Raw genomic sequence first — 22,718 nt, 5'->3', positions numbered from 1 at the left:
AAAACCTCTTTACTTATTTTGTAAATAACAAGAAATATTTTGTACCAAAACCCTCATTTTACTGTCATTTTAAACAGGAAAAGTTATAGAAATAAAACTTAATTTTTTTATCAACAGTAACAATATTTTTTTTCTTTTTTTTTTCTTGATTGTTTTTTTTTTAGATTTGTTTTTTTCTCTGGATTACAAAAAGTAAGTCATTTTATAAAGACGATATCATCTGAAGAAAGCCTTGTTTGTCCCGATACAAGCCTTCTCTGTCATTGGCTGAATTAATAGTCCTATATTAGAAATCTAAAATTTGGTGCGGCCCATAGGGGGCGCAGAGGGGGGAGGGGGAACCAACCAAATATTGGAAATGATTGGGAAGAATCGATTTGTGGGGATCGTTCTCCCCAGGGGGGGTCTCACATTTCGGAGAAGTATTTTAGGTCTGTGGTGTCCTCTATTCACCCGCCTCGGCGCCCCCCAGAGGAGGATGGGAGGTGTACCCCACACTGGCCAGCAGGGGGCACTCTGTGCCAGGAATGCTCCCCCCCTCTCTGACCTTCCTAATTCTCACACAAAGTTTTAATTAAGCTGCAGAAGAAGATGAGGACATGAAAGTCAATCTTCAGAATCTTCATTCTTTAAAGAGCTCTCAGAACTCAGAAAAAAAGAAGAATCCTCCAATTCCCTGCGGAGGGCGCCACAGTCAGCGCAGCCATCAAACACACCAGAACCAGAGCCGGGGGGGCATCAATTAATGATAATTCCCTCCGCTCACCCCGATAATTAGATACATCTCAAATGTCTCCCCTCCCCCATACAGTGTGCCAAGTACTATTCTCAGTATATGTATGGACTCTGCACAGTACTACTTCTCTTGTCCTGTATGTCGGGTGTAATTCTCGGTATCTGTTCTTATTCTGTATGTATGGACTCTGCACAGTACTACTTCTCTTGTCCTGTATGCCGGGTGTAATTCTCGGTATCTGTTCTTATTCTGTATGTATGGACTCTGCACAGTACTACTTCTCTTGTCCTGTATGTCGGGTGTAATTCTCGGTATCTGTTCTTATTCTGTATGTATGGACTCTGCACAGTACTACTTCTCTTGTCCTGTATATCAGGTGTAATTCTCGGTATCTGTTCTTATTCTGTATGGAGAGTGGCAGTTGTGTGGGTATTAGAGAAGGGGGTGGGACAAATGCGGGGAAGTGGCAGTGGGTAGGTAGGTGTGAGCACAAGGGTGACAGTTGCTAGGGGGTATTAGAGCGGGAGTGGGAGTTCTGGGGGGTATTATTTGCTAGGGGTGACAGTTGTTGGGAGATATTATACAGTGGGGCAATTGTGTGGAGGTACTAGAGAAGGGGCAAGTTGTAAGGAGTTTTGTATATAGGGGGTGGCAGTTTTGGGGGGTATCATACAGGGGGTGGCAGTTATTAAGCATATGGGGCTTTGAGCTCAGCGAGTTGCAGTTGATGGGTGGTGGCGTGTGAGTGCAAGGGGTGGCAGTTGTGGGGGGAGGATTAAAGCATGGGGTATCATATCTGTAGGGGGTATAATATAGAGGGAGATGGCGGTGATTGGGAGGTATTATACAGGTGGGGCAGTTTTGGGGAAGCGTTAAGGGGGAGGGCAGTTGTGAAGGAGGTATCATAAAAGGTCATTGCAGTTGTAAGGTAGGTGGGGGATGTGGGTTGGCATTATAGTTGAGGGTGATAGTTATGGTGAAGTATTATACAGGGGGGTGACAGTTGTGAGGAAGTGCTGTATAGGGGGTGGCAGTTGTTGGTTGGGAAGTGCTGTATAGGGGTGGCAGTTGTGGGGAAGTGCTGTATAGGGGGTGGCAGTTGTGGGGAAGTGCTGTATAGGGGGTGGCAGTTGTGGGGAAGTGCTGTATAGGGGGTGGCAGTTGTGGGGAAGTGCTGAATAGGGGGTGGCAGTTGTGGGGAAGTGCTGTATAGGGGGTGGCAGTTGTGGGGAAGTGCTGTATAGGGGGTGACAGTTGCGGGGAAGTGCTGTATAGGGGGATGGCAGTTGCAGGGAAGTGCTGTATAGGGGGATGGCAGTTGCGGGGAAGTGCTGTATAGGGGGTGGCAGTTGTTGGGAAGTGCTGTATAGGGGGTGGCAGTTGTTGGGAAGTGCTGTATAGGGAGTGGCAGTTGTTGGGAAGTGCTGTATAGGCTGGTGACAGTTGTGGGGAAGTGCTGTATAGGGGGTGGCAGCTGTTGGGAAGTGCTGTATAGGCTGGTGACAGTAGCGGGGAAGTGCTGTATAGGGGGGTGGCAGTTGCGGGGAAGTGCTGTATAGGGGGATGGCAGTTGCGGGGAAGTGCTGTATAGGGGGTGGCAGCTGTTGGGAAGTGCTGTATAGGGGGGTGGCAATTGTGGGGAAGTGCTGTATAGGGGGTGGCAGTTGTGGGGAAGTGCTGTATAGGCTGGTGACAGTTGTGGGGAAGTGCTGTATAGGGGTGGCAGCTGTTGGGAAGTGCTGTATAGGGGGGTGGCAGTTCTGGGGAAGTGCTGTATAGGGGGTGGCAGTTGTTGGGAAGTGCTGTATAGGGGGTGGCAGTTGTGGGGAAGTGCTGTATAGGCTGATGACAGTTGTGGGGAAGTGCTGTATAGGGGGTGGCAGTTGTTGGGAAGTGCTGTATAGGGGGTGGCAGTTGTGGGGAAGTGCTGTATAGGCTGATGACAGTTGTGGGGAAGTGCTGTATAGGGGGGTTGCAGTTGTGAGGAAGTGCTGTATAAGGGGTGGCAGTTGTGGGGAAGTGCTGTATAGGGGGTGACAGTTGTAGGGAAGTGCTGTATAGGGGCTGGCAGTTGTGGGGAAGTTCTGTATAGGGGGGTGGCAGTTGTGGGGAAGTGCTGTATAGGGGGTGGCAGTTGTTGGGAAGTGTTGTATAGGGGGGTGTCAGTTGTGAGGAAGTGCTGTATAGGGGGGTGGCAGTTGTGGGGAAGTGCTGTATAGGGGGTGGCAGTTGTGGGGAAGTGCTGTATAGGGGGTGACAGTTGCAGGGAAGTGCTGTATAGGGGGTGTCAGTTGTGGGGAAGTGCTGTATAGGGGGTGGCAGTTGTTGGGAAGTGCTGTATAGGGGTGGCAGTTGTTGGGAAGTGCTGTATAGGGGGTGGCAGTTGTTGGGAAGTGCTGTATAGGGGGTGGCAGTTGTTGGGAAGTGCTGTATAGGGGGTGGCAGTTGTGGGAAAGTGCTGTATAGGGGGTGGCAGTTGTGGGGAAGTGCTGTATAGGCTGGTGACAGTTGTGGGGAAGTGCTGTATAGGGGGTGGCAGCTGTTGGGAAGTGCTGTATAGGGGGGTGGCAGTTGTTGGGAAGTGCTGTATAGGGGGTGGCACTTGTGGGGAAGTGCTGTATAGGCTGGTGACAGTTGTGGGGAAGTGCTGTATAGGGGGTGGCAGCTGTTGGGAAGTGCTGTATAGGGGGGTGGCAGTTGTTGGGAAGTGCTGTATAGGGGGTGGCACTTGTGGGGAAGTGCTGTATAGGCTGGTGACAGTTGTGGGGAAGTGCTGTATAGGGGGTGGCAGCTGTTGGGAAGTGCTGTATAGGGGGGTGGCAGTTCTGGGGAAGTGCTGTATAGGGGGTGGCAGTTGTTGGGAAGTGCTGTATAGGGGGTGGCAGTTGTGGGAAAGTGCTGTATAGGGGGTGGCAGTTGTGGGGAAGTGCTGTATAGGCTGGTGACAGTTGTGGGGAAGTGCTGTATAGGGGGTGGCAGCTGTTGGGAAGTGCTGTATAGGGGGTGGCAGTTCTGGGGAAGTGCTGTATAGGGGGTGGCAGTTGTTGGGAAGTGCTGTATAGGGGGTGGCAGTTGTGGGGAAGTGCTGTATAGGCTGGTGACAGTTGTGGGGAAGTGCTGTATAGGGGGTCGCAGTTGTTGGGAAGTGCTTTATAGGGGGGTGGCAGTTGTGGGGAAGTGCTGTATAGGGGGTGGCAGCTGTTGGGAAGTGCTGTATAGGGGGGTGGCAGTTGTGGGGAAGTGCTGTATAGTTGGTGGCAATTGTGGGGAAGTGCTGTATAGGCTGGTGACAGTTGTGGGGAAGTGCTGTATAGGGGGTGGCAGTTGTTGGGAAGTGCTTTATAGGGGGTTGCAGTTGTGAGGAAGTGCTGTATAAGGGGTGGCAGTTGTGGGGAAGTGCTGTATAGGGGGTGGCAGCTGTTGGGAAGTGCTGTATAGGGGGTGGCAGTTCTGGGGAAGTTCTGTATAGGGGTGGCAGTTGTTGGGAAGTGCTGTATAGGGGGTGGCAGTTGTGGGGAAGTGCTGTATAGGCTGGTGACAGTTGTGGGGAAGTGCTGTATAGGGGGTGGCAGTTGTGGGGAAGTGCTGTATAGGGGGTGACAGTTGTAGGGAAGTGTTGTATAGGGGGGTGTCAGTTGTGAGGAAGTGCTGTATAGGGGGGTGGCAGTTGTGGGGAAGTGCTGTATAGGGGGTGTCAGTTGTTGGGAAGTGTTGTATAGGGGGGTGTCAGTTGTGAAGAAGTGCTGTATAGGGGGGTGGCAGTTGTGGGGAAGTGCTGTATAGGGGGTGGCAGTTGTGGGGGAGTGCTGTATAGGGGGTGGCAGTTGCGGGGAAGTGCTGTATAGGGGGTGGCAGTTGCAGGGAAGTGCTGTTTAGGGGTGTGGCAGTTGTGGGGAAGTTCTGTATAGGGGGTGGCAGTTGTTGGGAAGTGCTGTATAGGGGGATGGCAGTTGCGGGGAAGTGCTGTATAGGGGGTGACAGTTGTTGGGAAGTGCTGTATAGGGGGATGGCAGTTGCGGGGAAGTGCTGTATAGGGGGTGACAGTTGTTGGGAAGTGCTGTATACGGGGTGGCAGTTGTTGGGAAGTGCTGTATAGGGGGTTGCAGTTGTGAGGAAGTGCTGTATAGGGGGGTGACAGTTGTGGGGAAGTGCTGTATAGGGGGTGGCAGTTGTGGGGAAGTGCTGTATAAGGGGTGGCAGTTGTGGAGAAGTGCTGTATAGGGGGTGGCAGTTGTGGGGAAGTGCTGTATAGGGGTGTGGCAGTTGTGGGGAAGTTCTGTATACGGGGGTGACAGTTATGAGGAAGTGCTGTATAGGGGGTGGCAGTTGTTGAGAAGTGCTGTATAGGGGGTGGCAGTTGCGGGGAAGTGCTGTATAGGGGGTGACAGTTGTTGGGAAATGCTGTATAGGGGGTGGCAGTTGTGGGCAAGTGCTGTATAGGCTGGTGACAGTTGTGGGGAAGTGCTGTATAGGGGGTGGCAGTTGTAGGGAAGTGCTGTACAGGGGGCTGGCAGTTGTGGGGAAGTTCTGTATAGGGGGGTGGCAGTTGTGGGGAAGTGCTGTATAGGGGGTGTCAGTTGTTGGGAAGTGTTGTATAGGGGGGTGTCAGTTGTGTGGAAGTGCTGAATAGGGGGATGGCAGTTGCAGGGAAGTGCTGTATAGGGGGATGGCAGTTGCAGGGAAGTGCTGTATAGGGGGTGGCAGTTGCAGGGAAGTGCTGTATAGGGGTGTGGCAGTTGTGGGGAAGTTCTGTATAGGGGGGTGGCAGTTGTTGGGAAGTGCTGTATAGGGGGTGACAGTTGTTGGGAAGTGCTATATACGGGGATGGCAGTTGCGGGGAAGTGCTGTATAGGGGGTGACAGTTGTTGGGAAGTGCTGTATACGGGGTGGCAGTTGTTGGGAAGTGCTGTATAGGGGGTGGCAGTTGTGGGGAAGTGCTGTATAGGCTGGTGACAGTTGTGGGGAAGTGCTGTGTAGGGGGTGGCAGTTGTTGGGAAGTGCTGTATAGGGGGTTGCAGTTGTGAGGAAGTGCTGTATAGGGGGTGGCAGTTGTGGGGAAGTGCTGTATAAGGGGTGGCAGTTGTGGGGAAGTGCTGTATAGGGGTGGCAGTTATGAGGAAGTGCTGTATAGGGGGTGGCAGTTGTTGAGAATTGCTCTATAGGGGGTGGCAGTTGCTGGGAAGTGCTGTATAGGGGGTGACAGTTGTTGGGAAGTGCTGTATACGGGGTGGCAGTTGTTGGGAAGTGCTGTATAGGGGGTGGCAGTTGTGGGCAAGTGCTGTATAGGCTGGTGACAGTTGTGGGGAAGTGCTGTATAGGCTGGTGACAGTTGTGGGGAAGTGCTGTATAGGGGGTGGCAGTTGTTGGGAAGTGCTGTATAGAGGGTTGCAGTTGTGAGGAAGTGCTGTATAGGGGGGTGACAGTTGTGGGGAAGTGCTGTATAGGGGGTGGCAGTTGTGGGTAAGTGCTGTATAAGGGGTGGCAGTTGTGGGGAAGTGCTGTATAGGGGTGGCAGTTGTGGGGAAGTGCTGTATAGGGGTGTGGCAGTTGTGGGGAAGTTCTGTATAGGGGGGTGGCAGTTATGAGGAAGTGCTGTATAGGGGGTGGCAGTTGTTGAGAAGTGCTGTATAGGGGGTGGCAGTTGCTGGGAAGTGCTGTATAGGGGGATGGCAGTTGCTGGGAAGTGCAGTATAGGGGGTGGCAGTTGTGGGGAAGTGCTGTATAGGGGGTGGCAGTTGTGGGGAAGTGCTGTATAGGGGGTGGCAGTTGTGAGGAAGTGCTGTATAGGGGGTGACAGTTGTGGGGAAGTGCTGTATAGGGGGTGACAGTTGTGGGGAAGTGCTGTATAGGGGGTGACAGTTGTGGGGAAGTGCTGTATAGGGGGTGACAGTTGTGGGGAAGTGCTGTATAGGGGGTGGCAGTTGCGGGGAAGTGCTGTATAGGGGGTGGCACTTGTGGGGAAGTGCTGTATAGGCTGGTGACAGTTGTGGGGAAGTGCTGTATAGGGGGTGGCAGCTGTTGGGAAGTGCTGTATAGGGGGGTGGCGGTTCTGGGGAAGTGCTGCATAGGGGGTGGCAGTTGTTAGGCATGGGGGGGTGAATGTAGGAAACAGCAGTTGTGGGGAAGTGTTATAGAGGTCTGGCAGTTATAGAGAGGTATTCTTTTAGGGAGTGGCAGTTGTTAGGCATGGGGGGGGGGGGGTTGGGGGTAGGAAATGGCAGTTCTTGGGAAGTGTTATAGAGGGGTGAGAGTTGTTGGGAAGTATTATATTAGGGAGTGGCAGTTGTTGGGCATGTGAGCAGAGTGAGGGCAGGGGATGGCACTTTTGGGGTCATGTTAGAATTGATAATTATTGGGGTTGGTAGTTATGGTGGGGTATTACATGGGGGGTATCAGTTGTAGGGTCATGTTAGAATTGAGGATGGTAGTTATGGTGGGGGTATTACAAGGGGGGGGGTGGCAGTTGTGGTGTCATGTTAGAATTGGGGTTGGTAGTTATGGTGGGGTATGACATGGGGAGAGGGCTGTACTTGGAGGCCTATTTTACAAAGGGGTGACAATTGTAGGGAGGTGTCATGCAAAGGTGGCAGTTGTCCTCATGTATTATATTAGGGGGTAGCAGTTGTAGGGTCATGTTAGAAATGGGTGTGGTAATTATGATGGGGTATTACATGGGGGGGAGGGGGGCACTTGGAGACCTATTTTGCAAAGGGGTGACAATTGTCGGGAGGTGTCATGCAGAGGTGGCAGTTGTCCTCATGTATTATATTAGGGGGTGGCAGTTGTAGGGTCATGTTAAAAATGGGGGTGGTAGTTATGATGGGGTATTACATTGGGGGGGGGGCACTTGGAGACCTATTTTACAGAAGGGTGACAATTGTCGGGAGGTGTCATGCAGAGGGGGCAGTTGTCCCCAGGTATTATGCTAGGGGGTGGCAGTTGTTGGCATTGGGGGAGTGTGAGCGCAGGGGGCGGCAGTAGAGCGCGTATTTTACCTGTCCGCCCCGCCCCCTCGCTCCTCCCCGCGCTCTCCCGCCCCCTCGCTCCTCCCCGCGCTCTCCCGCCCCCTCGCTCCTCCCCGCTCACTCTCAGTCTCTCTCCGGTCGGCGGACGGGTCGGATCGTTGTGTTGGCGTGTCCGGTCGGTCACCCTGGTGCCCCGCAGGCGGCTCCTATTGGTGGCCCTGGGGGTGGCCATGCTGCTGGTTCTGGTCATCGTCATCCCCCTTCTTGCCCTTCCTCCCCCAGCGGAGGGGCATTATGAGATGTTGGGCACCTGCCGGATGATCTGCGATCCCTACACCGGGCACCCCCCCAGCCCCGCCGGGGAGGCTCTGCAGGATCTGAGCGGGGCCCCTCCGCCCTTTATCCAGGGGCCCCGCGGGGAGCCCGGACGGCCAGGGAAGCCGGGAGCGCGGGGCCCCCCAGGAGAGCCGGGACCCCCAGGAGCCAGGGGCCCCGCAGGGGAGAAGGGGGAGCCGGGCAGGGTGGGGGGGTCAGTGCCCCTCCAGGCGCCCCGCATTGCCTTCTATGTCGGTCTGAAGAGCCCCCATGAGGGGTACGAACTGCTGAAATTCGACGATGTTGTCACCAACCTGGGAAATCACTACGACCCACTTACCGGCAAATTCACCTGCCAGGTGCCCGGAATCTACTACTTCACTTACCACATCCTGATGAGGGGCGGAGACGGCACGAGCATGTGGGCGGACCTCTGCAAGAACGGACAGGTGAGGGGGTAACTGGGGGGGGGGGGAACTAGAGGGGAGCAGCATGTGGGCGGACCTCTGCAAGAACAGACAGGTGAGGGGGCAACTAGGTGGTGGGGGCAACTAGAGGGGAGCAGCATGTGGGCGGACCTCTGCAAGAACAGACAGGTGAGGGGGCAACTAGGTGGTGGGGGCAAATAGAGGGGAGCAGCATGTGGGCGAACCTCTGCAAGAACAGACAGGTAAGGGGGCAACTTGGTGGGGGGGGGCAACTAGAGTGGACCAGCATGTGGGTGGACCTCTGCAAGAATGGACAGGTGAGGGGGCAACTGGGGGGGCAACTAGAGGGGACCAACATGTGGGCGGACCTCTGCAAGAACAGACAGGTAAGGGGGCAACTTGGTGGGGGGGCAACTAGAGGGGAGCAGCATGTTGGCGGACCTCTGCAAGAACGGACAGGTGAGGGGGCAACTGGGGGGGACAAATAGAGTGGACCAGCATGTGGGCAGACCTCTGCAAGAACATACAGGTAAGGGGGCAACTTGGTGGGGGGGCAACTAGAGGGGACCAGCATGTGGGCGGACCTCTGCAAGAACAGACAGGTGAGGGGGCAACTTGGTGGGGGGGCAACTAGAGGGGACCAGCATGTTGGCGGACCTCTGCAAGAACGGACAGGTGAGGGGGCAACAGGGGGGGACAAATAGAGTGGACCAGCATGTGGGCAGACCTCTGCAAGAACATACAGGTAAAGGGGCAACTTGGTGGGGGGGCAACTAGAGGGGACCAGCATGTGGGCGGACCTCTGCAAGAACAGACAGGTGAGGGGGCAACTGGGGGGGCAACTAGAGGGGACCAGCATGTGGGCGGACCTCTGCAAGAACGGACAGATAAGGGGGCAACTGGGGGGGCAACTAGAGGGGACCAGCATGTGGGCGGACCTCTGCAAGAACGGACAGATAAGGGGGCAACTGGGGGGGCAACTAGAGGGGACCAGCATGTGGACGGACGTCTGCAAGAACGGACAGGTGAGGGGGCAACTGGGGGAGGGGGCAAACTACTGTTGGGGGGGCAACTACTGGAGGGGACCAGCATGGGGGCGGACCTCAGCAACAACAGACAGGTGGGGCAACTGGGTTGGGGCAACAATGGGGGGGCAACTAGACAGCACCAGCATAGGGGTGGACTGCTGTAAGAGCAGAGGGGGTAACTACTGGGGGTAGGGGGCAACTAGAGGGGACCAGCATGTGGGCAGACCTCTGCAAGAATTGACAGCTGAAGGGGCACCTGGGGGGGAGGAACTACTTAATGGGGGTGACTGGAGGAACAACTAGAGAGGACCAGCATGTGGGCGGATCTCTGCAAGAAATAGCAGGTGAGGGGGCAACATTGGGGGGAGGGGGGCAACTACTGGGGTTGAGGCAACTGGAGGGGACCAGCATGGATGTAGTAAGAAGAAGGCACCATAAAGTAATTATCAGGGTATCTGTATGAGGAGTAATTAGTGGGGTGGGAGCAGGAGGTGAGGTGTTCTTTGGGGGACCTGTATTTGTAGTTGTAATAAAACAGATGGAGGGGGGCAACTACAAGGAGGGCAACTAGAGGGGAACAACAGGGGAATTAAACTCTGCAATAACAGAGAGATAAGGGGAAATTTTTGGGGGGCAGCTATGGTGATAGCAACTAGTGGGGACCAGCATTTGGGAGGGTTTCTGCAAGAACTGACAGGTGAGGTGGAAACTAGGGGGGCAACAACTCAACAGGACCAGCTTGTGGGTGGACCTCTGCAAGAGCAGATGAGAAACTGGGGGCACTAGAAGGAGAGGAAATCATAAGTATTTGGCAGGGTATCCAGGGTGATGGGTATTTGGGGTGAGGTCAAATTAGCGGGGTATCCCAGTGAGGGTTTATATGGGTGGGGTATCCGTGGGTGAGGGTATTTAGCGGGATATCTGGGTGAGGGCTAATTAGCCGGGCTTAGGAGTAATTGGTAGGATATCCAGGTAAGGGGTAATTGGCAGGGTGTCCTGGCTGAGGGGTAATTGGTGGGGTATCCGGGGGGTGATAATTAGCAGGGTATCTGGGTGGGGGTAATTGGCGGGGTATCTGGGGTGATGGGTATTTAGCGGGATAGCCGGGTATGGGGTATCTGGGATGAGGAGTAATTGGCGGGATAACTGGGTGAGGTATAATGGGCGGGGTATCCAGAGTGGAAGGTAATTGGTGGGGTATTCAGGGTGGTGGTAATTAGCGGTGTATTCGGAGTGGGGGGTAATGAGAGGGGTATCTAGGGTGAGAGATAATTAGCAGGGTATCGGGATGAGGGATAATTGATGGGGTATCCGGGGTGAGGGGTAATTGGTGGGGTATCTGGGGTGAGGGGTAATTAGCAGGGTATCTGGGGTGAGGGATAACTGAACGGATATTTGGGGTGAGGGGTAATTAGCAGGGTATCCGGGGTGAGGGGTAATTGGCGGGGTATCTGGATGGTGGTAATTAGCAGGGTAATAGGGGTGAGGGATAATTGGTGGGGTACCCGTGGTTAGGAGTAATTGGCGAGGTATCTGGGGTGAGGGGTAATTGGTGGGGTATCCGAGTGAGGGATAATTGGCGGGGTATGTGAGTGGTGATAATTAGCAGAATATTGGGGGTGAGGGGTAATTGGCAGGGTATCCGGGGTGAGGGATAATTGGCGGGGTATCCTGGGGGGAGTGGTAATTGGTGGGGTATCCAGGGTGAGGGATAATTGGCGGGGTATCCGGGGTGGGGGATAATTTGTGAGGTATCTGGGGTGAGGGGTAATTGGTGGGGAATCCGAGTGGTGATAATTAGCAGAATATTGGAGGTGAGGGGTAATTGGCAGGGTATCCGGGGTGAGGGACAATTGGCTGGGAATTCGGGGGGAGTGGTAATTGGTGGGCTATGTGGGGTGAGGGGTAATTGGCAGGTATCCGGAGTGAGGGGTAATTGGCGGGGTATCCAGAGTGAGGGGTAATAAGTGGGGCAACTGGGGTGAGGGGTAATTGGCGGGGTATCCGGGTGAGGGGTAATTGGTGGGGTAACCGAGTGGTGATAATTAGCAGAATATTGGGGGTGAGGGATAATTGGCGGGGTATCCGGGTGAGGGATAATTGGTGGGGTACCCAGGGTGAGGTGTAATAAGTGGGGCAACCTGGATGAGGGGTAATTGGCAGGGTATCCAGGGTGAGGGATAAGTGGTGGGGTATCCGGGGTAATTGGCGGGGTATCCAGGGTAAGGGATAATTGGTAGTGTATCTGGGGTGACCTGTAGTTGATAGTAATATGGGGGGTTCAGGGGGTATTTGGGGGTGACAGGATGAGGTCAGATAAAGGAAGACACATGATGGTGGGGTGATTGGGGGGGCAGGTAGTAAGATTTGGGTCACCTAGGGGTGGGGGTCAGTAAATTGGAGGTATGAGGGAGTCGCATCTGGGTGGGTGGAGCTGCGACCCTCCGTCATTCCTCCGATGTGCCGGATGGGGCAACTCAGGGGTGGCGGATCACACACAGCCGATGGTGGATGGAGAATAGAGGTACCTCCCCGATCTCCCCCTCCCCACCTCCTCCTCCCCGTTCTCCCCCTCCCCGATCTCCCGCTCCCTGACTCCTCCTCCCCGATCTCTTCCTCCCCGACTCCTCCTCCCCGATCTCCTCCTCCCCGATCTCCCCCTCCCCGACTCCTCCTCCCCGATCTCCCCCTCCCCGACTCCTCCTCCCCATTCTCCCCCTCCTCGACTCCTCCTCCCCGATCTCCCCCTCCCCGACTCCTCCTCCCCATTCTCCCCCTCCTCGACTCCTCCTCCCCGATCTCCCCCTCCCCGACTCCTCCTCCCCGATCTCCTCCTCCCCGACTCCTCCTCCCCGATCTCCTCCTCCCCGATCTCCCCCTCCCCGACTCCTCCTCCCCGATCTCCCCCTCCCCGACTCCTCCTCCCCATTCTCCCCCTCCTCGACTCCTCCTCCCCGATCTCCCCCTCCCCGACTCCTCCTCCCCATTCTCCCCCTCCCCGACTCCTCCTCCTCAATCTTCCCCTCCCCGACTCCTCCTCCCCATTCTCCCCCTTCCCGACTCCTCCTCCCCAATCTTCCCCTCTCTGACTCCTCCTCCCCATTCTCCCCCTCCCCGACTCCTCCTCCCCAATCTTCCCCTCCCCGACTCCTCCTCCCCGATCTCCCCCTCCCCGAATCCTCCTCCCCGATCTCCTCCTCCCCGAATCCTCCTCCCCGATCTCCTCCTCCCCGATCTCCCCCTCCCTGACTCCTCCTCCCCGATCTCCCCCTTCCCGACTCCTCCTCCCCAATCTTCCCCTCCCCGACTCCTCCTCCCCATTCTCCCCCTTCCCGACTGCTCCTCCCCAATCTCCCCCTCCCCGACTCCTCTTCCCCGATCTCCCCCTCCCCGACTCCTCCTCCCCGTTCTCCTCCTTCCAAATCTCCCCCTCTCTGACTCCTCCTCCCCGATCTCCTCCTCCCCAATCTCCCCCTCCCAGACTCCTCCTCCCCGATCTCTCCTCCCCGACTCCTCCTCCCCGTTCTCCTCCCCAATTTCCTCCTCCCCATTCTCCCCCTCCCCGATCTCCCGCTCCCCGACTCCTCCTCCCCGATCTCCTCCTCCCCGACTCCTCCTCCCCGATCTCCTCCTCCCCGATCTCCCCCTCCCCGACTCCTCCTCCCCGATCTCCCCCTCCCCGACTCCTCCTCCCCATTCTCCCCCTCCTCGACTCCTCCTCCCCGATCTCCCCCTCCCCGACTCCTCCTCCCCATTCTCCCCCTCCTCGACTCCTCCTCCCCGATCTCCCCCTCCCCGACTCCTCCTCCCCATTCTCCCCCTCCCCGACTCCTCCTCCCCAATCTTCCCCTCCCCGACTCCTCCTCCCCATTCTCCCCCTTCCCGACTCCTCCTCCCCAATCTTCCCCTCTCCGACTCCTCCTCCCCATTCTCCCCCTCCCCGACTCCTCCTCCCCAATCTTCCCCTCCCGACTCCTCCTCCCCGATCTCCCCCTCCCCGAATCCTCCTCCCCGATCTCCTCCTCCCCGAATCCTCCTCCCCGATCTCCTCCTCCCCGATCTCCCCCTCCCTGACTCCTCCTCCCCGATCTCCCCCTTCCCGACTCCTCCTCCCCAATCTTCCCCTCCCCGACTCCTCCTCCCCATTCTCCCCCTTCCCGACTGCTCCTCCCCAATCTCCCCCTCCCCGACTCCTCTTCCCCGATCTCCTTCTCCCCAATCTCCTCCTCAACGACTCCTCCTCCCCGATCTCCCCCTCCCCGACTCCTCCTCCCCGTTCTCCTCCTTCCCAATCTCCCCCTCTCTGACTCCTCCTCCCCGATCTCCTCCTCCCCAATCTCCCCCTCCCAGACTCCTCCTCCCCGATCTCTCCTCCCCGACTCCTCCCCGTTCTCCTCCCCAATTTCCTCCTCCTCGATCTCCCCCTCCCTGACCTTCCCCTCCTCAACTCCTCCCTGATCTCCTCCTTCCCAATCACATCCCTGATCTCCCCCTCCCTGATTCTTCCTCCCCGATCTCCCCCTCCTCAATCCCCCCTCCCTGACTCCTCCTCCCCGATCTCCCCCTTCCCGACTGCTCCTCCCCAATCTCCCCCTCCCCGACTCCTCTTCCCCGATCTCCTCCTCCCCAATCTCCTCCTCACCGACTCCTCCTCCCCGATCTCCCCCTCCCCGACTCCTTCTCCCCGTTCTCCTCCTTCCCAATCTCCCCTTCTCTGACTCCTCCTCCCCGATCTCCTCCTCCCAGACCCCTCCTCCCCGATCTCTCCTCCCCGACTCCTCCTCCCCGTTCTCCTCCCCAATTTCCTCCTCCCCGATCTCCTCCTCCTCGATCTCCCCCTCCCTGACCTTCCCCTCCTCAACTCCTCCCTGATCTCCTCCTTCCAAATCACATCCCTGATCTCCCCCTCCCTGATTCTTCCTCCCCGATCTCCCCCTCCTCAATCCCCCCTCCCTGACTCCTCCTTCCCGATATCCTCCTCCCTGACTCCTCCTCCTCCCTAATCTCACCCTCCCCGATCTCCTCCTCCCCTACACCTCCTTCCAGATCTCCCCCTCCACAACTCCTCCTCCCCGATCTCCTCCTCTCTGATCTCCCCTCCCCGATCTCCTCCTCCCCCATCTCCCCACCCCCGATCTCCCCCTCCCTGACCTTCCCCTCCTTGACTCCTCCCTGATCTCCTTCCCTATCGCCTCCCCAATCCCCCCTCCCTGATTCTTCCTCCCCGATCTCCCCCTCCTCAGTCCCCCCTCCCTGACTCCTCCTTCCTGATATCCTCCTCCCCGACCCCGCCTCCCCGACTCCTTCTCCTCCCCAATCTCCCCCTCCCCAACTCCTCCTTCCAGATCACCCCCTTCACGACTCCTCCTCCCCAATCTCCCCCTCCTTGATCTCCACCTTCCCAATCTCCTCCTCCCCGATCTCCCCACCCCCGATCTCTCCCTCCCTGACCTTCCCCTCCTTGACTCCTCCCTGATCTCCTCCTTCCCAATCACCTCCCAATCCCCTCCTCCCCAATCTCCCCCTCCCTGACTCCTCCTCCCCGACTCGTCCTCCTCCCTGATCTCCCCCTCCCCCTCCCTGATCTCTCCCCCCGATCTCCCCCTCCCCGACTTCTCCTCCCTGATCTCCTCCCAGATCTCCCCCTCCATTCCATGTGCGGCTCTGCTTCTTCCTTCTCTGTACACGAGATCAGACATACATGTCCATTCAATGTCCTGATACAACGAGCGCCCTCCTCCCCTCTGATACAACAAGCTCCCTCCTCCCCCTGATAAAAAGAGCGCCCTCCTCCCCCTGATACAAGCTCCCTCCTCCCCCCGATACAACGAGCGCCCTCCTCCCCCCGATACAAGCTCCCTCCTCCCCCCTGATACAAGCTCCCTCCTCCCCCCGATACAACGAGCGCCCTCCTCCCCCCTGATACAAGCTCCCTCCTCCCCCCTGATACAAGCTCCCTCCTCCCCCCTGATACAAGCTCCCTCCTCCCCCCGATACAACGAGCGCCCTCCTCCCCCCTGATACAAGCTCCCTCCTCCCCCCTGATACAAGCTCCCTCCTCCCCCGATACAACGAGCGCCCTCCTCCCCTCTGATACAACAAGCTACCTCCTCCCCCTGATAAAAAGAGCGCCCTCCTCCCCCTGATACAAGCTCCCTCCTCCCCCCGATACAACGAGCGCCCTCCTCCCCCCGATACAAGCTCCCTCCTCCCCCCTGATACAAGCTCCCTCCTCCTCCCAATACAACGAGCGCCCTCCTCCCCCCTGATACAAGCTCCCTCCTCCCCCCTGATACAAGCTCCCTCCTCCCCCCGATACAAGGAGCGCCCACCTCCCCCCGATACAAGCTCCCTCCTCCCCCCTGATACAAGCTCCCTCCTCCCCCCTGATACAAGCTCCCTCCTCCCCCCGATACAACGAGCGCCCTCCTCCCCCCGATACAAGCTCCCTCCTCCCCCCTGATACAACGAGTGCCTCTCTCCCCTCTGATACAACAAGCTCCCTCCTCCCCCCGATACAACGAGCGCCCTCCTCCCCCCTGATACAAGCTCCCTCCTCCCCCCGATACAAGGAGCGCCCACCTCCCCCCGATACAAGCTCCCTCCTCCCCCCTGATACAAGCTCCCTCCTCCCCCCGATACAACGAGCGCCCTCCTCCCCCCGATACAAGCTCCCTCCTCCCCCCTGATACAACGAGTGCCTCTCTCCCCTCTGATACAACAAGCTCCCTCCTCCCCCCGATACAACGAGCGCCCTCCTCCCCCCTGATACAAGCTCCCTCCTCCCCCCGATACAACGAGCGCCCTCCTCCCCCCTGATACAAGCTCCCTCCTCCCCCCGATACAACGAGCGCCCACCTCCCCCCTGATACAAGCTCCCTCCTCCCCCTGATAAAAAGAGCGCCGTCCTCCCCCTGATACAAGCTCCCTCCTCCCCCCGATACAACGAGCGCCCTCCTCCCCCCTGATACAAGCTCCCTCCTCCCCCCTGATACAACGAGCGCCCACCTCCCCCCCGATACGAGTGCCCTCCTCCCCCTTTATACAATGAGTGCCCTCCTCCCCCTTTATACAATGAGTGCCCTCCTCCCCCTTTATACAATGAGTGCCCTCCTCCCCCTTTATACAATGAGCGCCCACCTCCCCCCCGATACGAGTGCCCTCCTCCCCCTTTATACAATGAGCGCCCTCCTCCCCCCTGATACAACGAGTGCCCACCTCCCCCCCGATACGAGTGCCCTCCTCCCCCTTTATACAATGAGCGCCCACCTCCCCCCCGATACGAGTGCCCTCCTCTGCTCTGTATGTGGACAGTAAAGAAAGTGTTGGGTGGTGTCGGGGGGGGGTCATTTTGAGGGCTGTTGGGGGCTGAGATTCTGGAGGGTAATAATGGGGCCCATTCACACGAATGTTCTGTAGAACGCTCAATCATTGTAATTATCTGTTCCCCCTGAGCAAGGCGCAGCGACCAATCAGCACTCACCTTCTCCCTTGTCTCCTGGTCACCCTGCAGGTGCGGGCGAGCGCCATCGCTCAGGACGCCGATCAGAACTACGACTATGCCAGCAACAGCGTGGTGCTTCACCTGGACTCCGGGGACGAGATTTACGTCAAGCTGGACGGGGGGAAGGCTCACGGCGGGAACAACAACAAGTACAGCACGTTCTCCGGATTTATTCTATACCCGGACTAGAGTGGCGGGCTCCGCCCACTGCGCCACGTGGGGACAGGACACCTTAGGAATAGACGGTACTGTGCCCATGGACACGGCTGGAGCTGCTGGGGACTTTTATTCTGTCTCAGCCGGTGGTCCCCGATTCCCAGAATCCACCCCGCGGGGTCCGCGCTTAAAGGGGTCCTCCTCCTCAAAGCCATTTTACAGGGTCCTAGGAGCCGACACCTCCAGGTACGCGCTCTTCCCTCTGCCAGCCAGCAATCCTTCTATTGTGCCCCTCTGGTTATAGTTTCCCTTTCCATATTTTAGCTGTGTAGCAATCTCCGCTATTCGTTCCTCACTATTCATGATGAAGTACGATCGTTCTTTTTTTTTTTTTTTTCTTTGTAGTACAAACTTTTTTTTAACAATATTGTCCTGCAGATTTATATTATTTGCTATGAAAGCTACAGAAAATAAAACAGTGGAGCCAACCGCAGTGAGAGCACCTACCTGAGTGGGAGGAGCTACCTGAGTGAGTACACCTCCCTGAGTGGGAGGAGCTACCTGACTGAGAGCACCTACCTGAGTGGGAGGAGCTACCTGACTGAGAGCACCTACCTGAGTGGGAGGAGCTACCTGAGTGAGTACACCTCCCTGAGTGGGAGGAGCTACCTGACTGAGAGCACCTACCTGAGTGGGAGGAGCTACCTGAGTGAGTACACCTCCCTGAGTGGGAGGAGCTACCTCACTGAGAGCACCTACCTGAGTGGGAGGAGCTACCCGAGTGAGAGCACCTACCTGAAAAATCATTTCCAATGTGTAATACAACCCAATCCAACCTCCTTACCATGGAGGAAACCCCCAAATCCTTGTTAAGTCTCAGGGAACCCCCCCTGGTGATAATGGTGATATCTGTGCCCACCATACACAAAAGTGTCATCAGGAGGGGTCTGAAAAAAGGACTCCCCCCCCCCCCCCCTTACCTCCAACCTACCTTGGTATAAATTTCATTAATCATTTAATGTAACAATTACCCAGACAGGAAATACAAGCAGTAAATTTTGTAGTGACCCCTCCCATTGGTAGTCAGTCTAGAAATGACCCTTTGGTGTCCTGCAGACAGGAGTTCAGTCTTCCGTCACTTTCTCTTCCAGGAATAATTAAAGCCAAAAGCAAATATTTTTTATATCGCAGCTCATCAAATCTTAGATGTGACGGCTGCTTTAGTCATGAAGACTCCTGGGATGGATGACATCATTTTGGCCTAGGCCAGAAACCAGGAAGTAACTGAAGAAATGTAAAGAAAAAAATAAAATAAGTCAATTCTGTATAAAATACTTTCCTATCTATTTACTAAAAACAGTCAGTGCTGATTGAGAGAGTTTAAGTTGGTGACGGGTTCTCTTTAAAGCGATTGTAACCTGCAGACGTTCAAAAAAAAAACCCAAACCTGCAGGGCAGTGGCATAATGTGTGGTGGAGGTGCATCGCATACTAGCACATTATGAGGGGGAGGTGCATCGCATACTAGCACATTATGAGGGGGAGGTGCATCGCATACTAGCAAATTATGAGGGGGAGGTGCTTTGCATACTAGCACTTGGAAGGAGGGCTGACATCCCCCCGATCTTTCTTCCTGGTTGGTGCGCTCCGGTTATGTGATTGTCCGGAGCCGCAATGACGTCACTCCTGCGCATGCGTACAGGAGCCCTCGGTTCGAAGCTCTGAAGTTCTAGCGAGGTATGCTGGACCTTCAGTGCGCATGCGCGGGAGTGACGTCACCGGGGTGACGGTTCACATTTAGAGATATTCATTATGCCGCCGGTGTCCTTATTATAGACTCACCAATCGGCCTTTACAAGCGATTTAAAGAGGTATTACACCCAAAAAGGTGACGGCTGCATTCTTTTCCTTTCTTAGACTTTTCTTCACCTGGTGATCCGGCCAGTAAGTTGTTTTTTTTAAAAGCACAAACTCTCCAGAAGAACGTGTCAGTTTACAGGGATGAGACAAACCATTTCCCACTGACAGGGGTGCTTACAATGATCAGCTTTTATTTATTTGTGTTAAACCTTTATCCCAAAAGGAACAAAACTTTTCCTGTAACTGACTATAAAGTGTGATCCGGAGTTTGGCTGCTAGTCCATCTAACACTCCCCTCCCCCTGTGCTCCTTCCTCCAGAGTAGTGGGAGGGGCTCTAATACGGGGGGGGGGGTGTTACTGGCCAGATCATCAGGTGAAAACAGAGGGGAAAAAATCCTAAAAAAGAAAAGGAATGCAGCCGCCACTTCTAATGATGGGTAAGGTGTGATATGTGACAGTTTTGGGTGTAATAAGGGGGGCAGAATCACATGCTTTCCCAACATGCACAGAAAGGTGCCGCCCCTAATCCCTCCCCCTCCCCTCCCCCCACCTCTTCCACTGCCTGGGTTGGTAAATGCACCAAAACGCAAAGCGGTGAGATTTTTCAGGTTCTTTCACTCATTTCTCACATGGAGGACATTGAAATGAATGAGCCGCTCCAGAGAGATGATTTACTAACACTGGAGAGTGCAGAATCTGGTGCGGCTCTGCATGGCAGCCAATCAGCTTCTACCTTCAGCTTCTTCAATGAAGCTTTGATAATAAAACCTGGAAGCTGATTGGTTTGTATGCAGAGCTGCTCCAGATTCTGTACCCTCCAGTTTTATTAAATCAAATGTCATGGGGTGGGTGGAGACTTCCATCCTCTGCTTGAGAAAGGTGGACATCCCCCGATCCCGATCAATAAATCTGAACATATTCATAGATCCGTAATCGTCATAGAAACCATCGATCTTCACCCGATTCCAGTCCCAATGTGAGCCCGCCCAGACATGGAATTCACCTTCCTCCGCCTTTAATTAGGAGCCACTCCCACCAGATATTTCACCTTTCATACCATTCTTGAACCCCTTCCATACCGGGCACTCCCCTCCCCCTTCCTGCCCCCCCAAAACTGGGCACTTCTCCTCCTTCCTGCCCCCCCAATACCGGGCACTCCCCCCCTTCCTGCCCCCAATACTGGCACTTCCCCTCCTTCCTGCCCCCCCCAATACCGGGCACTCCCCTCCCCCTTCCTGCCCCCCCAATACTGGGCACTTCCCCTCCTTCCTGCCCCCCCAATACCAGGCACTTCCCCCCTTCCTGCCCCCAATACCGGGCACTTCCCCTCCTTCCTGCCCCCCCAATACTGGGCACTCCCCTCCCCCTTCCTGCCCCCCCAATACTGGGCACTTCCCCTCCTTCCTGCCCCCCAATACCGGGCACTTCCCCTCCTTCCTGCCCCCCCAATACAGGGCACTTCCCCCCTTTCCTGCCCCCCCAATACCGGGCACTTCCCCCCTTCCTGCCCTCCTCCAATACCGGCACTTCCCCTCCTTCCTGCCCCCCCTTCGGGGCACTTCCCCCCCTTCCTGCCCCTTAATACCAGGCACTTCCCCCCTTCTTGCCCCCCCAATACAGGGCACTCCCCCCTTCCTGCCCCCCAATACCGGGCACTTCCCCTCCTTCCCGCCCCCCCAATACGGGGCACCCCCCCTTCCTGCCCCCCCCAAACCGGGCGACTTCCCCCCTTCCTGCCCCCCTCCAATACCGGGCACTTCCCCTCCTTCCTGCCCCCCCAATACGGGGCACTTCCCCCCTTTCCTGCCCTCCCAATACCAGGCACTTCCCCCCTTCCTGCCCTCCCAATACCAGGCACTTCCCCCCTTCCTGCCCTCCCAATACCAGGCACTTCCCCCCTTCCTGCCCCCCAATACTGGGCACTTCTCCCCTTCCTGCCCTCCCAATGCGGGGCACTTCCCCCCTTCCTGCCCCCCAATACCATGCACTTCCCCCCTTCCTTCCCCCCAATACCAGGCACTTCCCCCCCTTCCTGCCCCCCCAATACCATGCACTTCCCCCCTTCCTTCCCCCCAATACCGGGCACTTCCCCTCCTTCCCGCCCCCCCCAATACGGGGCACCCCCCCTTCCTGCCCCCCCCAATACCGGGCACTTCCCCTCCTTCCTGCCCCCCCCAATACCGGGCACTTCCCCCCTTCCTGCCCCCAATACCGGGCACTTCCCCTCCTTCCTGCCCCCCCAATACCGGGCACTCCCCTCCCCCTTCCTGCCCCCCCAATACCGGGCACTTCCCCTCCTTCCTGCCCCCAATACCGGGCACTTCCCCCCTTCCTGCCCCCCTCCAATACCGGGCACTTCCCCTCCTTCCTGCCCCCCAATACTGGGCACTTCCCCTCCTTCCTGCCCCCCAATACAGGGCACTTCCCCCCCTTCCTGCCCCCCAATACCGGCCACTTCCCCCCTTCCTGCCCCCCTCCAATACCGGCACTTCCCCTCCTTCCTGCCCCCCCACTACGGGGCACTTCCCCCCCTTCCTGCCCCTTAATACCAGGCACTTCCCCCCTTCCTGCCCCCCCAATACTGGGCACTCCCCCCTTCCTGCCCCCCAATACCGGGCACTTCCCCTCCTTCCCGCCCCCCCAATACAGGGCACCCCCCCTTCCTGCCCCCCCCCCCAAACCGGGCGACTTCCCCCCTTCCTGCCCCCCTCCAATACCGGGCACTTCCCCTCCTTCCTGCCCCCCCAATACCAGGCACTTCCCCCCCTTCCTGCCCTCCCAATACCAGGCACTTCCCCCCTTCCTGCCCTTCCAATACCAGGCACTTCCCCCCTTCCTGCCCCCCAATACTGGGCACTTCCCCCCTTCCTGCCCTTCCAATGAGGGGCACTTCCCCCCTTCCTGCCCCCCCAATACCATGCACTTCCCCCCTTCCTTCCCCCCAATACCAGGCACTTCCCCCCCTTCCTGCCCCCCCAATACCATGCACTTCCCCCCTTCCTTCCCCCCAATACCGGGCACTTCCCCCCTTCCTGCCCCTCCCGAATACTGGGCATTTCCCTCCCCCATTCCTGCCCCCCCCCAATACCAGGTACTTTGCTGCCCCCCCCCAATACCAGGCACTCCCCCCCCTTCCTGCCCAGGACAATGTTCAGCTTTCAGCGCTGTCTCACTTTGAATGACAATTACGCGGTCATACAACACTGTACCCAAACTACATTTTTATCATTTTCTTCCCACAAATAGAGCTTTCTTTTGGTGGTATTTATTCCACACTGGGTTGTTTTGGGGGTGGCACTGATGGGCACTGATGAGGCGGCACTGATGGGCACTGATGAGGCGGCACTGATGAGGCGGCACTGATAGGCACTGATGAGGCGGCACTGATGGGCAGTGATGAGGCGGCACTGATGAGGCGGCACTGATGGGCAGTGATGAGGCGGCACTGATGAGGCGGCACTGATGGGTACTGATGAGGTGGCACTGATAGGCACTGATGAGGCGGCACTGATGGGTACTGATGAGGAGGCACTGATAGGCACTGATGAGGCGGCACTGATGGGCACTGATGAGGCGGCACTGATGGGTACAGACTGGTATCACTTGCTGGGCACTGTTGGGGCTCCACTGATGATCAGTGCCCTGGTCTCCCCTACGAGGAGGTTCCGCCGATCAGCTCTCCTCTCCACACTGTAATGCCCCGTATACACGATCGGACTCTCTGAC

General features: G+C 56.9%; 1 protein-coding gene across 1 annotated transcript; it reads left to right on the top strand.

Annotated features, from left to right (window-relative positions):
• Positions 1-7,832: 7,832 nt before the first annotated feature.
• C1QL2 (complement C1q like 2) lies at positions 7,833-17,622 on the top strand. Its single transcript, XM_073634563.1, has 2 exons — positions 7,833-8,465; positions 16,986-17,622. The coding sequence occupies exons 1-2, from the start codon at positions 7,932-7,934 to the stop codon at positions 17,163-17,165; spliced, it is 714 nt and encodes a 237-aa protein (XP_073490664.1). The 5' UTR covers positions 7,833-7,931; the 3' UTR covers positions 17,166-17,622.
• The last annotated feature ends 5,096 nt before the right edge of the window (positions 17,623-22,718 follow it).

Source organism: Aquarana catesbeiana, linkage group LG06, assembly GCF_042186555.1.
Source record: "Aquarana catesbeiana isolate 2022-GZ linkage group LG06, ASM4218655v1, whole genome shotgun sequence".
NCBI classification, from domain to species: Eukaryota; Metazoa; Chordata; class Amphibia; order Anura; family Ranidae; genus Aquarana; species Aquarana catesbeiana.
This window is presented reverse-complemented; position numbering and strand designations above follow the sequence as displayed.